Source organism: Benincasa hispida, chromosome 9, assembly GCF_027475165.1.
Source record: "Benincasa hispida cultivar pf3 chromosome 9, pf3_genome.v1.1, whole genome shotgun sequence".
In the NCBI taxonomy this organism is placed as follows: domain Eukaryota; kingdom Viridiplantae; phylum Streptophyta; class Magnoliopsida; order Cucurbitales; family Cucurbitaceae; genus Benincasa; species Benincasa hispida.
In genome coordinates, this window is record NC_143486.1 from 22494635 (window position 1) to 22509952 (window position 15318).

The 15318-nt window shown below is 36.5% G+C and overlaps 1 protein-coding gene across 1 annotated transcript; it reads left to right on the top strand.

Moving 5' to 3' along the window:
- The first annotated feature begins 12449 nt into the window (after nt 1-12449).
- Nucleotides 12450-13278, top strand: LOC120069131 (monothiol glutaredoxin-S1). The gene has a single exon (XM_039020816.2). It carries the CDS (start codon nt 12512-12514, stop codon nt 12905-12907), a length of 396 nt encoding a protein of 131 aa, XP_038876744.1. The 5' UTR covers nt 12450-12511; the 3' UTR covers nt 12908-13278.
- Nucleotides 13279-15318: the final 2040 nt, after the last annotated feature.

A 15318-nucleotide genomic window follows, 5' to 3' on the forward strand; every position in this document is an offset into this window, starting at 1 on the left:
AAATCAATTACCAGATGCATTTATAGATGCAAAGAAAGTAACTAAGTCACATATACCAGCTGCAAATGTTCCACTAAAAATTGATATCCCAACACAACAAGTTGTCGCTAATGAGTCTGGAACACGCCAGAAGTGTGGTAGACCAATGAGTTCTAAAATAAAAATCCTCAAAAACGAAAAAGAATTAATAGTAAAAAAAACTTGGTTGAAGTTGTAAATACCCATGAAGAAATCCTTGACATGACTAGTGAAGAAAGTGAAATACCTAAAGATAATAATAAGATTTCAATAAACTATATCATGACAGAAAAAAGATGGAATCGAACTAATGTAGCTATTGACAACATTTTTGCGTATAATGTTGCTCTTGATTTTATATCTGAAAATGAGGATCTTGAATCAAAATCTGTTGAGAAATGTCGACACAAAAAAGTTTGGCTTCAATGGAAAGAAGCAATCGAAGCAGAATTAAACTCACTTTCAAAACGACAGGTTTTTAGACCAATAGTTCGAACACCAGAAGGTGTCAAACATGCGGGATATAAATGGGTATTTGTGAGAAAAAGAAATGAAAATAATGAGGTCACAAGATACAAAACAAAGCTAGTTGCACAAGGTTTTTCACAAAGACCTGGTATTGATTATAAGGAGACGTATTATCCAGTGGTGGATACAATTATATTAAGATATTTAATTGATTTGACTATGTATAAAAGTCTAGATATATATCTTATGGATGTAGTCACAACATATTTATATGGATTTCTTGATAATGATATTTATATGAGAATCCTAGAAGGATTTAAGATACCTGAAACATACATCAAATTCCTGGGAATAGTATTCAATAAAGTTACAGAGATCACTATATGGATTGAAACAATCAAGATGGATGTGGTACAATCGCCTAAGTGAATATTTATTGAAAGAAGGATATCAAAATAATATAATATGTTCGTGTATTTTTATAAAGAAATCACAATCAGGATTTTCTATTATAACTGTATATGTTGATGACTTGAATATAATTGAAACTCATGAAGAGCTTTAAAAGGCAATAGAATATCTTAAGAAAGAATTTGAGATGAAAGAACTCAGAAAACAAAAATCTTTCCTTGGTTTGCCAATTGAGCATTTAGTAGATGAAATATTTATTCATTAGTCAACTTATACAGGAAAAATTTTGAAAAGATTTTATATGGACAAAGCACATCCATTAAATATTCCAATGGAAGTCCGTTCATTAGATATAAAGAAATATATATTTCGACCTCGAGAAGATAATGAAGAACTTTTTGGTCCTGAAGTACTATATCCTAGTGCAATTGATGCACTTATGTATCTTGCTAATAATACAAGACTAGATATTACATTTTTAGTAAATTTATTAGCTAAATATAGTTCTCCTACAAAAAGACATTGGAACGAAATTAAGCATATACTTTGTTATCTCTGAGGAACAATTGATATTGGTTTGTTTTACTCAAATAAATCAAAATCTGATCTAGTTAGTTATGCAGATCTTGGATATTTATCTGATCCACACAAAGCTAGATCTCAAACAGGTTATTTGTTCACATGTGGTGGAACTACTATATCAGGGCGATCGATGAAACAGACCATAACGACTACTTTCTCAAATCATGCTGAAATTCTTGCAATTCACGAGGCTAGTTGAGAATGTGTATGGCTAAGGTCAATGACTCAACACATTGTGAAACGTGTGGCTTGTCTTCTAATAAAAATCTTCCAACAATATTATACGAAGACAACACAGCTTGCATGACCCAAATCAAAAGATGATATATTAAAGGAGATAGAACAAAGCATATTTCACCAAAACTTTTTTACGCTCATGATCTTGAAGAAAATGGCGACATCACTATACAACAAATTTATTCGAAAGATAACTTGGCACAGACTTATTTACAAAAGCATTTACCAACCGCAACTTTTGAAAAGTTGGTGCACAACATTAGAATGCGACAACTTAGAGGTAAGTCGTGAGGGAGAGTAAATATATTGTATTCTTTTAGGAGTATGTACTATATGAAATATGTACTTTTTTTCCTTCACAAGGGTTTTTTTCATTGAATTTTTCCTAGTAAAGTTTTAACAAGACATATTATATATATATATATAGGCATCTAAGGGAGAGTATTATAAATATCATAAAAATAGATATCCAATGCTTAGTATCCTAAAAGTCTGTGTCATTTTTTATATTGTCCATATGTCTTGTAATAATTCATATTTATTGTCCATGTAAATCTACATCCTATCCTACTTGCTAGTTTGTCTATAAATAGTGGCATTTGTTGGATCTCAAAAGAATGCACATTGGTGAGAAATCCACTTCAAAATTCCATTAATTTTCATTTTATCTAATTTTATAATTTTAGTTATTTTATTTTATTTTATATTATAGTTATTTTTATTATAAAAATATATTACAATATTATACTTTCTCTATGTATGTGTTCCTGTTCCCTTTCTCCTCAGTTTCACAATAATAAACATTTATTTTCTTTTAATACTTCATTATCCTTCCTTTTCCCCCCTTTTTTTCTTAATTTGTTATAACTCTCTCCTTTTATTTTCCTTTTTGTTTTTAATTATTTTTCATTTTGTTATCGAGTCTTTAGTTATTATTTTCTTTTTAGAAAGAAAAATATTGGCAATGAGGTCAACAAAGCAAAGGAAATTAAAATACTTATGGATTGGTTATTTTTCCCCGTTTGTATCACTTTTTTCAATTTTTGGTCTCATTTAGTTTACAAAATTGAATGGCTAATTTTCCTCCAAACCCTAGTTTCGATTGTTTTCCAAGCATGTTGAATCACGACCATGTATGTAAGCTGTGTATTTCTATTTTTTTTCCCCCTCAATTTTGGTAGGATTTTAATTTTTTTTTAATTAAACAAATAAATTAATAAGGCATTTCATGTTTACCATTATTTTTCAAAGAAAATAATGTTCTTCTTTTTTTTTTTTTTTTTAAGATTTTATTTGTATATCCAATTGACCAATGAAAAATACATGCATTTTCAAACGAAGAATAAATAAATAGATTTTATTACTAAATTAAATAAATGTAGGTATGCCTGATTTTCTAACCTAAATGTTTCATTACCAAATCGACACATAAATATGTAACAAGTTGTGCAATAAATTAATCATCGTTGAAAACATAATTTACAAAGTCTATCAGGTAATTTACAAATTGGTCTAATTTGGACAAATTCATGTAAGCCAACATCATTTAAAATTAATTGTTTGGAGTGAGAGACAACAGATCAAACAATTGAAGAATAAATTATGGGAAATTGTACCGAGTGGCCAAAAGTGGATACTTGTCTTGATTTTTGGCCAGTTTTTGAAAATTTTAATTTATAGCCATTCGGTTGTGTTGAGGGCCTATCATTAAATTTATTGTACAACTCTTCACTAATTTAGGAAGATTTGCAGTGGTTTAAGCAATTTTTTAGATAGAATTTGTGGAGATAGAGATAAATATATTTATTTATAATTAGAAAAAGTGAATCACATACATCCTTCATAAACTATTACACAGCACGATACCCAAAAACTGGTGGCCATATTGGTATTTCTAAGAAAAAGCTAGGGCTGAGTAGGCGATATGAGACGTTGTGGAGGATTAGTGTTGGTGAATCTAATGGATAAACTATAAAGAAGGTCATCAACAACATGGGTGGTTGAAGGAGGAGAGATAGTTTATATTTTAACCAAGTTGTTTCCTACTGTTCCCATCAAGGACTTGGGGTTTTAGTATGGAGTATTTGTATAGTTCAACGGATGATTTTTTAGTATGTACATTTGCATATGATAAATTATTTTAGTTATTACAGTATGTGTGGGATTTAAGTTATCGTGTGTGATAAAATATGATGAAGATTAGTTATTACAAGGTATTTGCATATTTAGACTAATAAAGACTTCAATTGCTCTTAGTATGTGTAACGACATATGACTAATAGGTATTTGTGGGGCTTAGTATGATACAAATTTCTATTTTGAATACAAGACATTTGCTTATTTCATGGCTAACTATTTTTAATACAAAGTATTTACTTATTCATGGCTAACTATTTTTAATACAAAGTATTTGTTGATTTCTAGTTTTCAACTGTTAATTTGTAATTATGTTTCTTAGATTTTGATTCTCTAAGTTATTTTTCTTAGTGATATTATTTTAGATATTGTTTTTTAAAACTAAATTAGATATGATTTGCCACTTGATTTAAATAGTTATATTTATTTGATATACTTTGATCAAAATTTAAATTCATGACATTAAATCTTAGGTTGTTAGATTTCTCGTTTGAAATTCACCATAATTGTAGAGATTTGATAGCAGGGATATTATTGTCCATTCTTAAAAGTTTAGTAGTATTAGATTTAATCGTTTCACCATTTTTACAAAGAAAAGTTCGTTTGGCCATTTTTCTAAAACACAATTTCATTTTGGCCATTTATCCAATTGCTCCTAAAATTATTATAATTATTTTTTAAAGGTTACTCAAGGCAAGATCCAAAGTCCACGGGTAGGCCCAAACCCAAAGGGTATCAGGAAAGAGCATAGAGGCAAGCGTCCCAAAAGGAAAATGTCAACACCTCAGGGTCTAGACCAACCAGCTGAGCTAATAAATATATACCAATCGAGCAATAAATGAGTCAAGGTCAAATCGACATCCATTAATCTCAAACACTAAAAATGTCCCTAGCACCCCCGTCATCATATGCAACTATGGGCATGTGTCAAAGGATTGATTTATAATAACTCCATTCAATCACCCCAAGAGAGAGATCCTACTTTATTTCTTTTCATACTTAGTTGAATTAGTCACTCCTAATATTGACTTAAGCATTGAAGTGTAGTAGACTCAATCTCATACCAGTGCGAGGATCTCTTACGCAGGTCAACTCGGACAAAATCGAGACTAGACCAATGGGAAGCAGGCCGAAGTCAAGGCTATCGAGCACCCACAACGTAACCCAACATGAACAAGATCCGACCGCCAACAATTTTGAATTTTGCATTAGGCCAAAAATTGTATTAAATAATATAAAATTTTAATAATAATTTTATATTTATTTTAATACATGTTATATATTTTATTATATTATATTTACTAAATTTATTTTAACTAGAAGGACAAAAAAAAATTATCAAACACATTTTTGTTTCTATTAAAAAAAACAAAAATATTTATAAAAAATATTTATTTTTTCTAATTCCTAAAAATAATCACAAATAAAAACCGAAAATTATAAATAGGAAACAAAAAAGGAAAACTTTATTAAACGAGCCCTTAAGAAATTATACATAGAAAACAAAAAATGAAAACGTTATTAAACGAGCCCTTAAGAACTAAACTTGTAATTTAACCTACATTCTATTTATTCACAATAATCAATTTGCTAGTATTAAAGATATTAAAGGTCAATGCAATGCATCATAACTATTAGGTTACTTAACATCCTTTCAAATAACTCAAAGCTTTAGAGATTCTTTCTTTGAAGAAGGAAACCATCCCTCCTAAGATTAGTTTGAGCGTCAATCCGCCTGTTAGTTATTGGAAGCCACCAAGCGAGGGTTGCTAGAAGATGAATGTTGATGTCGCATGGTCGGAGAACGCTCAGAATGGGGGGATCAGGTGGATTATTCGTGATTGGACTAGTCACCCTATTATGGATGGGTGCATCCCAATATATCTACCAGTTGACCAGTCAAAATCTTATAAGCTAAAGCCATTGTTGATAGTTTAAAACACATCCTAGTTTTTTGAGATATGTAGAGCCCTTGATGGAGGTAAAATCAAATTCAATCGAAATCATCAAGCTTTTGATTCCTAAGATTTCTGACTTATGTTAGTTTTTTTTTTTTTTTTTTTTTTTTTTTTTTTTTTGTTGAGGAGGCTATCTTTCTTACTCCTAGAAATGTTTCTCGTTTTTGTAAAACTTTTAGATAGGATGATAAACTACTCATAATCTAGAAGCTTTGACTTCTTCATCTAGGTCATAAGGCTTCATCTTTTTTAAGAAAGTTATTTCCTTCCTCTATTTTATCCCATCTTCGAAAGGGATTGATATTTGATTGTTGGGTTATACTATCGGTTTTAATGAATATAAATTTCAAAAAGAAAAATATTAAATTTTGATTCATTAAATTAAACATTGTTAGGCCTCCTATAAAGCGTGTGTACGAGAGGAGGGGCAAAAGAGGAATTGCAGCTACTGGTAGTTAGGGAGTGGGAACCACTGTTCGTACGTGTTATAAGGGAATTGGGGGAATGTGGTATTTAAATGTTTTGTTTGGATTAGGGTTGGTTATCTTGTCTTTCACTATTGAACACTGTAGTGGGGGAATGTGGTATTTAAATGTTTTGTTTGGATTAGGGTTGGTTATCTTGTCTTTCACTATTGAACACTGTAGTTTTGGAAGAGGGGAAGACCTCTCTTGGCTAGGAGAGTCGTTCAAACTATTGTACTAGTGGTTTTGTACTGGTATTATTAAATTGTTTTGGATTCAAGAAACCGTTTTCTGTTTGAATATTAACATAGTAGGAAGGGATCCTTACAAGTGGTATCAGAACAAGGTTGGAAAACCTGGGGAAGTGGAAGAAGATGACGTAGAAAAAAATGGAAGAACGATTGAGTGCGACGAAAAATGATATCGAAATCATCAAATAGAAGTTGCAGAGCTGCCGACATTGGAGAAATCAATGGAAAAGATCTAAGTCATGTTGACGGAGATGTATGGGAATCTCTATAACCAACAGGGAACGTCAGAGGTGACCGGTACCACTACGAAAAAATGGAAAATAAGGTCGGATAAGGAGCAGGAAGTGGTCGGAGAAGGCGACGAAGAGGAATCATCCCAAAGAAAAGAGAACGGTGAAGGGTAGGAACAGATTAAGTTAAAAAAACTTGAGATGGAGAGGACCCGGATGGGTGGTTTTTTAGAGCTGAGCATTGCTTCCAATTGCATTTTCTGACCGAGAAGGAGAAGCTAAAGATCGCCGTCGTGAGTATGGAAGGGAAGGCACTGAACAAGTACCAATGGGCGAAGAATCGCAAGAAATTTAAATCGTGGAATGAGCTTAAAGATGGCATTTACGTTCGTTTCCGATCAGGGGAACGAGGGACATCGTGCGCTCGATTTCTGGCCATCAAACAAGAAAGAATAGTCACAGAGTATTTGCAACGGTTCGAGGAGTTGTCTGTGCCGTTACCAGACTTGGCGAAGGATGTTTAGATCAACACCTTTACGAACGTACTGGATTCGGTGATACAGACGAAGGTGTTCATAATGAGAGCGGTGGGTTTGGAAGAAATGATGGACGTGGCCCAGCTCGCTGAGGATAGCATTGACGTGGGTCGTACGACCCAAGGCCCATATGGTAAGGATGGAAAACCGGTCCAAAAGACAACAGTAAAAAGCCCGGAGGGGAGTACTACTCGGACTATCATATGGGCAGAGAAAGTACCAAATCTAAGCTCCAATACATGAACAAATAGACCCGAAATCCCTTTTCAGAAGTAGACGGATTCAGAGTTGCAAGCGAGAAGGAAGAAATGGTTGTGTTATCGTTGTGACGAGTCGTTCAGTAAGGGGCATTGTTGCAAAAACAAAGAACTGTGCCTCTATGTAGTAGCGGATGACGTCGAAGATCTAGAAATGGAGGACATGCAGGTGGAAGATCGCATATTGGAGGTAAGCCCGATGGTTGAATTGTCGTTAAACTCGGTGGTGGGCTTAAGTACTTCGGGCACTTTTAAGCTCAAGAGGAAGATCGGGGAGCAAGAAATCACCATCATGGTGGACTGTGGAGCGACGCATAACTTCATAGGGCAACGCATGGTGGAAAGTTTGTTCTTACCCATGATGGAGATGACCAGCTACGACATCATCATGAGATGTAACATTTGTGGAAGATTTTCTTCCGATGAAGCTGGGTAACTTAGACATGGTGCTTGGCATGCAGTGGCAACGAAAACAAGGCTAGATGACCGTTGACTGGAAGGAAATGACGATGACCTTCAAGGTGGGGGAGTCAAAGGTGGTATTAAAAGGGGACCCAACGTTAACGAGGATGGAAGTCTCTTTGAAGAAGATAGTTAAGTCGTGGCAGCCAGAGGATCAAGGGTTTCTGATCGATTTTCGAGCGATGGGGGTGCCACGTGAGGACAGTGAGTTGCTGATGAGTGACACCATTGAGGAACTTCATCCAGAATTGGAGCAACTTTAGCAAGAATACAAAGATGTGTTCCACATGCCTGAAAGGCGACCCCTGGCCCATTAAGTTGATCACCCGATTCAATTGAAGTTGGGAACTGACCCGATTAGCGTAAGGCCGTACCGTTACCCACATGCGTAGAAGAACGAGATCAAAAGGTTGGTGAGGGAGATGATGGAGGCCGGCATTATCCGACCAAGCATAAGTCCTTTTGCCAGGCCGGTTATCCTAGTCAAGAAAAAGGACAAAAGTTGGCAGTTTTGTTTTGACTATCGAGCACTGAATAGAGTGACGGTACCCAACAAATTTCCCATCTCGATGATCGATGAGTTGTTGGATGAGTTAAATGGGGCACACGTTTTCTCCAAGCTCGACCTAAAATCAAGTTATCATCAGATACGAGTGCAGGAAGGAGATATACCCAATACTACTTTTTGAACCTAGAGGGCCACTCCGAGTTTCTGGTCATGCCTTTCGGACTGACCAATGCACCAGCAACGTCTCAAGCTCTCATGAATAAGTTTTTCCGCCCCTATCTTCGAAAATTTATTATGGTGTTTTTTTTATGATATTTTAGTATATAGTAGGGACATGGTCTCCCATCTGGAACACTTGACGGCAGTAGTCTAGCTCTTTCGTGAGCACAGTCTGTTCGCAAATCAGAGTAAATGCCAATTTGCCAAGACTCGGACTGAATACTTGGGACACTGAGTGTTCGCGAACGAGGTCGAGGTAGATGAAAGGAAAATCAAGGCCATGGCGGAGTGGCCCCTACCAAGATACATCAAGGAATTTAGGGGTTTTCTAGGCCTCACGCGGTATTACCGCAGGTTCGTGGCTAATTATGGGTCAATAGCAGGCCCATTAACAAGATTGACAAAAAATCATGGATTTGACTGGACGGAAGAAGCTACAAGGGCTTTCGAGGCCTTAAAGAAGGCCATGACGACGCTTCCGATTTTAACTCTACCAGACTTTAATCTTCCCTTTGATATTGAAACGGATGCCTCTGGGATGGGGCTCAAAGCGGTGTTGTCACAGAATGGCAGCCCATCGTGTATTTCAGTCAGATACTTACAGCATTAGGGCGAGAGAAATTGGTGTATGAAAGGGAATTGATGAAAATTGTGTTGGCTGTGGAGAAATGGCGCCACTACTTGTTGGGTCACCATTTCACGGTATAGACAGATTAGAAGGCGTTGAGATATATCTTAGAATGAAGGGACATTCCACTGGGAGTCCAGAAGTGGGTGACCAAGTTGATGGGGCATGATTTCGAGATCATTTATAGGGCTGACCAGAGAACAAGGCAACTGATGCCCTCTTGAGGATTCCCAACGATGCCCAGTTGAACGTGATAACCGTTTCTTCTTTGATTAACTTGGGGGTGGTCGACAGAGAAATACAAGAGGACGTGAAACTCAGGGAAATTTTTGCCAAAGTGACACAAGGTGATGAGGCAGTTACCAATTACACCGTGCATCGTGGAAGACTGTTTTATAAAGAACGGTTGGTCCTTGTCCGTTCCTCAGAACTGATACCTACCATCCTTCATATGTTCCATAATTCAATGGTAGGTGGGCACTCGAGGTATTTAAGGACGTACAAAAGGATAGCTATTGAATTGTTCTGGGAAGGTATGTGATCAGATGTAAAACAGTAACACGATGTGAAGTCTGCCAACGAAACAAAATCCAAGCGTTGTCTCTGGCTGGGCTGTTACAACCCTTGGCAATTCCGAACCAGGTGTGGAAGGATATCTCGATGGACTTTGTGGAGGGTCTACCCCATTCAATGGGATTTGAGGTGCTCCTAGTAGTGGTGGATCGACTTAGTAAGTACGTGCATTTCACCGCCCTGAGCCATTCCTATTCGACCAGAACAGTGGCCTCGATATTTATTAAGGAGGCGGTGCACCACCATGGGTTCCCATGTTCCATCGGATCGGATCGGGATCAGGTCTTTCTCAGTCATTTCTAGAGGTAATTATTTCGCGCACAGGGCACTCAACTAAAACAGAGCACGACATACCACCCCCAAACCGACGGTCAGACGGAGGCTGTAAATAAATGTGTTGAGATGTACCAAAGTTGTTTTTTCCAAGAGAAGCCAAAGAGATGGAGTGACAAGCAGCCTTGGACAGAGCTGTGGTACAATTCATCTTATCACACCTCAATCAAAACCACTCCATATGAAATAGTTTATGGAATCCCCCACCCCACCAATCATTTCTTATGGACAGGCGAAAGTTACCGCGAATGATTCGGTGGAGAAACAGTAGGACACAGACGAGACCTTGGCGATATTGAAGGACCACCTCACCCGTGCGCATGAGCAGATGAAGAAATTTGTAGACTGCCATCGGAGAGAAGTTGAATTCAAACCTGGGGACTGGGTATCTTTGTCCCTACCGACAACGATCACTTGCTAAGCGGCGTTGTGAGAAGTTATCTCCGAGGTATTTTGGACCTTTTCGCATTAGGAGACAGGTCGGCGCGGTTGCTTACCTCCTTGACTTGCCGGAGACAACCAAGATTCACCCGGTGTTCCATGTGTCCCAGATGAAGAAAGGTGTGGGCAGTCACCACGTGGTACAATCAGACGTATCAATGCTAAATGACCAGATGGAATGGGTGTTGGAACCGACTACGATCGACCAAATGTGATGGAATGATGTTGAACGGGAATGGGAATTCTTAGTCACCTGGAAGGATCAACTGGTGCACGAAGCTACCTGGGAATCGTATGTCGCTTTCACTGCCCAATTACCTGAATTCCACCTTGGGGACAAGGTGACTCTCCTTTAGGGGGAGTATTGCTAGGCCTTCTATCAAGCGCGTGTACGAAAGGAGGGGTAAAAAAGGAATTGTAGCTACTAGCAGTTAGGGAGTGGGGACCACTGTTCGTAAGTGTTGTAGGGGAATTGGGGGAATGGGGTATTTAAATGTTTTATTTGGATTAGGGTTGGTTATCTTGTCTTTTACTATTGAACAGTGTAGTTTTGGAAAAGGGGAAAACCTCTCTTGGGTAGGAGAGCCATTGAAACTATTGTACTAATGGTTTTGTGCTGGTATTATTAAATTGTTTTGGATTCAGGAAACCGTTTTCTGTTTGAATATTAACGTAGTGAGGAAGGGATCCTTACAAACATGTAGCCAATAAAAAATAAAGAAAAAAGCATCCACCAATTTTAAGTCTATCAATTGTCATGCTAAATCATCAAGTGCTCACCAGTAATTGACAAACTCTAAATTTTCGATTTGGTTGGAGGTTCAATTTTTCACTCTATATTATTATACTCAAAATAGAAAGAGAATATATATATATATATATATATATATCATTTTACCTGACATTTTTGTTAAATTCTTTCAAATTCGATCACTGATTATATTCGTAGGACGTGTATTTTACTGCTTGAGAATATAATATCGAAGTATTTACCTGTTTGAAATATATATATATATAAAAGCATTTACCCACAGGAAATGCAACAAGCAAGAGCCAAGAAGATAATTTGGTGGGACCTTCAATTTGTCATCTCCTTCATGTACGGCTGCTAGGAAGATCTTCATTCAGTTGCTGGAAGATTACCTTTAGCAAAGCATCTTTATTTTCCAAGATCTTGCCTTTTCCAGCCTTTCCCTGAATTGTTTTGTTCACAAATGGCTGCCAAATCTTGCTCAGGAAAAAGGAAAATCCATGACTTCTACAAGATTGGATAAGCCTCAAGCTCTTATCTCCAACTATGCAGATGCTCCAAAATAAGTTAGGCCAAGACAAGTTCAGCAATGTGAAAATGACAAGGAAAATAGAGAATAAAAGTACACAATATGTCATGCCTGGTACCACAAGTTCAAATTTTATGAAATATGAACAATAAATGCCAAATAAAAACAAATGGTAAATTCCAATATTCTGAATGGCTAAAAAAGCAGAAGAAATGACTCCAAAATTTCACCAAGCTCTGATTCATTCTTTCAGAGTTGTACATCTAACTTTGAATTTGTGCATTAACTGTGTCTACATTTTCCATGAGACTGCACCTTGTCATTATCAAATATCAAATACCATGAAGGGTATTTTGGAAATCTGCTTACACATCTTCCTGAAAGTTATATTCCTCTCTGCTGTTATTCAATCACAATGCTAAAAGGAAAACCAGGCAGAGATTCTGAAATTCCAACTTGCAGAAAAATGAACAGATAACCCCATGACATAAAATCCCACCTCAGTATAAATAGACAACAATGGGAGCTTTAAACTCATTAACAGAACAAAGAAAAAACCAAGATTTTCTTCTAAACAAAAAGACCACATTCCCAAAAGCCATGGATATGAATGCAGTGAAAGGGTTGGTAGCTGAGAAGCCAGTAGTGATCTTCAGCAGGAGCCAATGCTCAATGAGCTATACAGTAAAGACACTTATATCAAGCTTCGGGGCCAATCCTACTGTGTATGAGCTTGATGAGATACCCAATGGGCGTCATATTGAGACACTCCTGATTCAACTCGGATGCCAGCCATGTGTGCCTGCTATTTTCATTGGGCAGAAGTTAATTGGTGGTGCCAGAGAGCTCATGAGCCTGCAGGTCAGGAATGAGCTTATGCCATTGCTCATGAGTGCCAGAGCTATATGGGTTTGAAACAAAAGCTGCAATCTCAGCACAAAACTCTTGAGAAATTTGCTGATAATACATGTCTTATCTTTTCTACTTTCTTTCTTCTTTTTTGTTGGTCCGTTTGGGGGACTCTTGACTCTATTTTGACTTCCAAAGTTAAGAATTGAGAGCACTTTTTACCCTCTTTTGTTCTTCATGTCACACATGCTGATCATGTTGAATAAAGAGGGGTTTCCTTATGGCATTTACAAGACACATAATGAATCAAAACGGCTCATGTTTTCTTTCTCCAAATATGTGATCTTCTGCACCTTTAGAGACCTAACATGTAATAAAGCATATGATATGATGAAAGTGAATAGAAAATGATCGTGAAAATAAGGTTAGTTTCTTATTTTTGACACTAGTGACTTTGGGACCCATAACAGTAAATAAGAAAGAAGATAATTCTTTGCTTCATCAGTAACTATTCAACTCAAAACCGAAATTCTAAAGAAAATTATGGATTATTGACAGACATCTTAATATTTTACAATGGTTCATTGGTCATGAAAACTTTCTTGTTTCAAAATCAAGAAAGAGAATTACAAGTTAAGCAAGAGATGACTTTACGTTCATTTTTTATCTTCTACTCCAACTATTAAATTATCAATTGACCTAAATGCTTAAGCTCCATATGGATTATGGTAAATTTATTTAATGCTTTAACACCAACAAACATCATTTTAAGAATGTTCATGATGTCCCACGACACCCTTTTGCTTACCTTCTTTATCACTCTTCGACTTTCTCTAATTCGAATTTCAAAATGAAAATACTTGATTTCATTTATCTTAGAATAGTTTTCTCAACGAGAATGACAATTAGCGAATTGAAGATGTAAGAACCTAAACTACAACCACTCAAGACAACTTGACAAATACCTCCGTAATAAGAACGGCCTTCTTCCATTTGAGAGCTAGTAAAAGAGTCCATAACAGTCATCCCTATCTTTTACCTAATTTTTACACCTTTGTATCCTAAAGACGTAAATAGTACCTAAGATCACAAATTTTCCGAGGAGTCTTGGTTTACACATGTTCAACATTTAATCCACTTATCGAGGTGGTTCAAGTCATAAATTCTTTGTCGAAGATAGCCTTTAATGGTGATAATATTGCTGAAGACAGACCTCTTTGTTCCTCCTTTTTCACTTTCAGAGATTTCAGCTTCAACATTAAAGAATGGCTAGGCCATCCTTCAACATAAATGAGTGTCGCTATGATTCCAACAAAGTAAGGAAAGAAGAATTTTGGATCAACATATTTTCTACAAAATAGCGCAGGGCCCAAGTTGATGTTAAATGTCTCATGAACAATAGTAGGTGTAACATAGGGGAAACAGACATTAGTCGATTGGTGCCCATTCACCAGCAGTTGTGGTTGCCGGTTGGTTTTCACTGATTCAAAACCGACAATCTGCCTGTTGGTGAGAGCCAGAGGTCACAGTTGGTCAAGTTCAGTCAGAATTTTTTCCAGATCCTCTAAATCTATGAGAAAAGAAAAATCCTCCCTACACATATTTGAAGCTGGCCAATAGACTTTTATCGACCAAAAATGGAACTATCAATTGAACATGGGACAGAAAACAGGTATCTACCACTGCCACTGCGGTTTAATAGATGCAACCCACATGATCAAAATTCCAACTAAAGAACCAACTACATCCTAAGAAGTCCACAATGTGTGCCTCAAACTCCATAGAGATTTGACAACTTCAAGTGCTCTGGTACTTTCTCCTATGCCAATCAGACGTGCAAACGACCTCTGATCTCTCCCAACAAAGTTGTATTGAGAGTATTTCCAAGCAAAATAACAATATTAGCGATGGCCCATTTGACCTAAGAAGTTTTTTTAGAGTGGATGGTTACAAGTGTCAAGAACAGTGAGTTAAGGGTTCGAAAGTCATAATATTTTAGTGGGTGTTTGAAGCAAGGAGTAGAGTTGTGAAATCTAGGGAGTTGAACCATTGAAGTCCATGGTATAAGAAGTTAATAAAATATAAAATCGATGTTTTTTAGTCGTGTGACCCACAAACTTCTTGGGCCAAACAAGGAGTTGTGTTCACAACTCCACACTTCCCAACTTCTTGGCCTAAACACCCCCTTATTGATATCACAATAAAATTCCAATATTGTGTTCCTTCTTAAAATCAAGCTCCTATCAAATTTCTTTTCAGAAAATTCTTAGTCGCCTCCCTAAAAGAACCGATGTAATGGGCATGACCACCTTACGTAGGAAATCTAGATGGAAAGGAAGTAACAATATGGGATGTTATTTCAAAGTTAATACTAACAAGGAGTTCAACTCTTGCATGAATAAAGCTTGTAAAATTTACCTTTACCTTGATATAGGCTACTAGTTATTCAAGGACATTTATAGTTATTCTTCGGGCTT

Bases quoted from the DNA above. Each gene is read 5' to 3' on its own strand.
- LOC120069131 (XM_039020816.2), top strand. From the start codon at position 12,512: ATGGGAGCTTTAAACTCATTAACAGAACAAAGAAAAAACCAAGATTTT.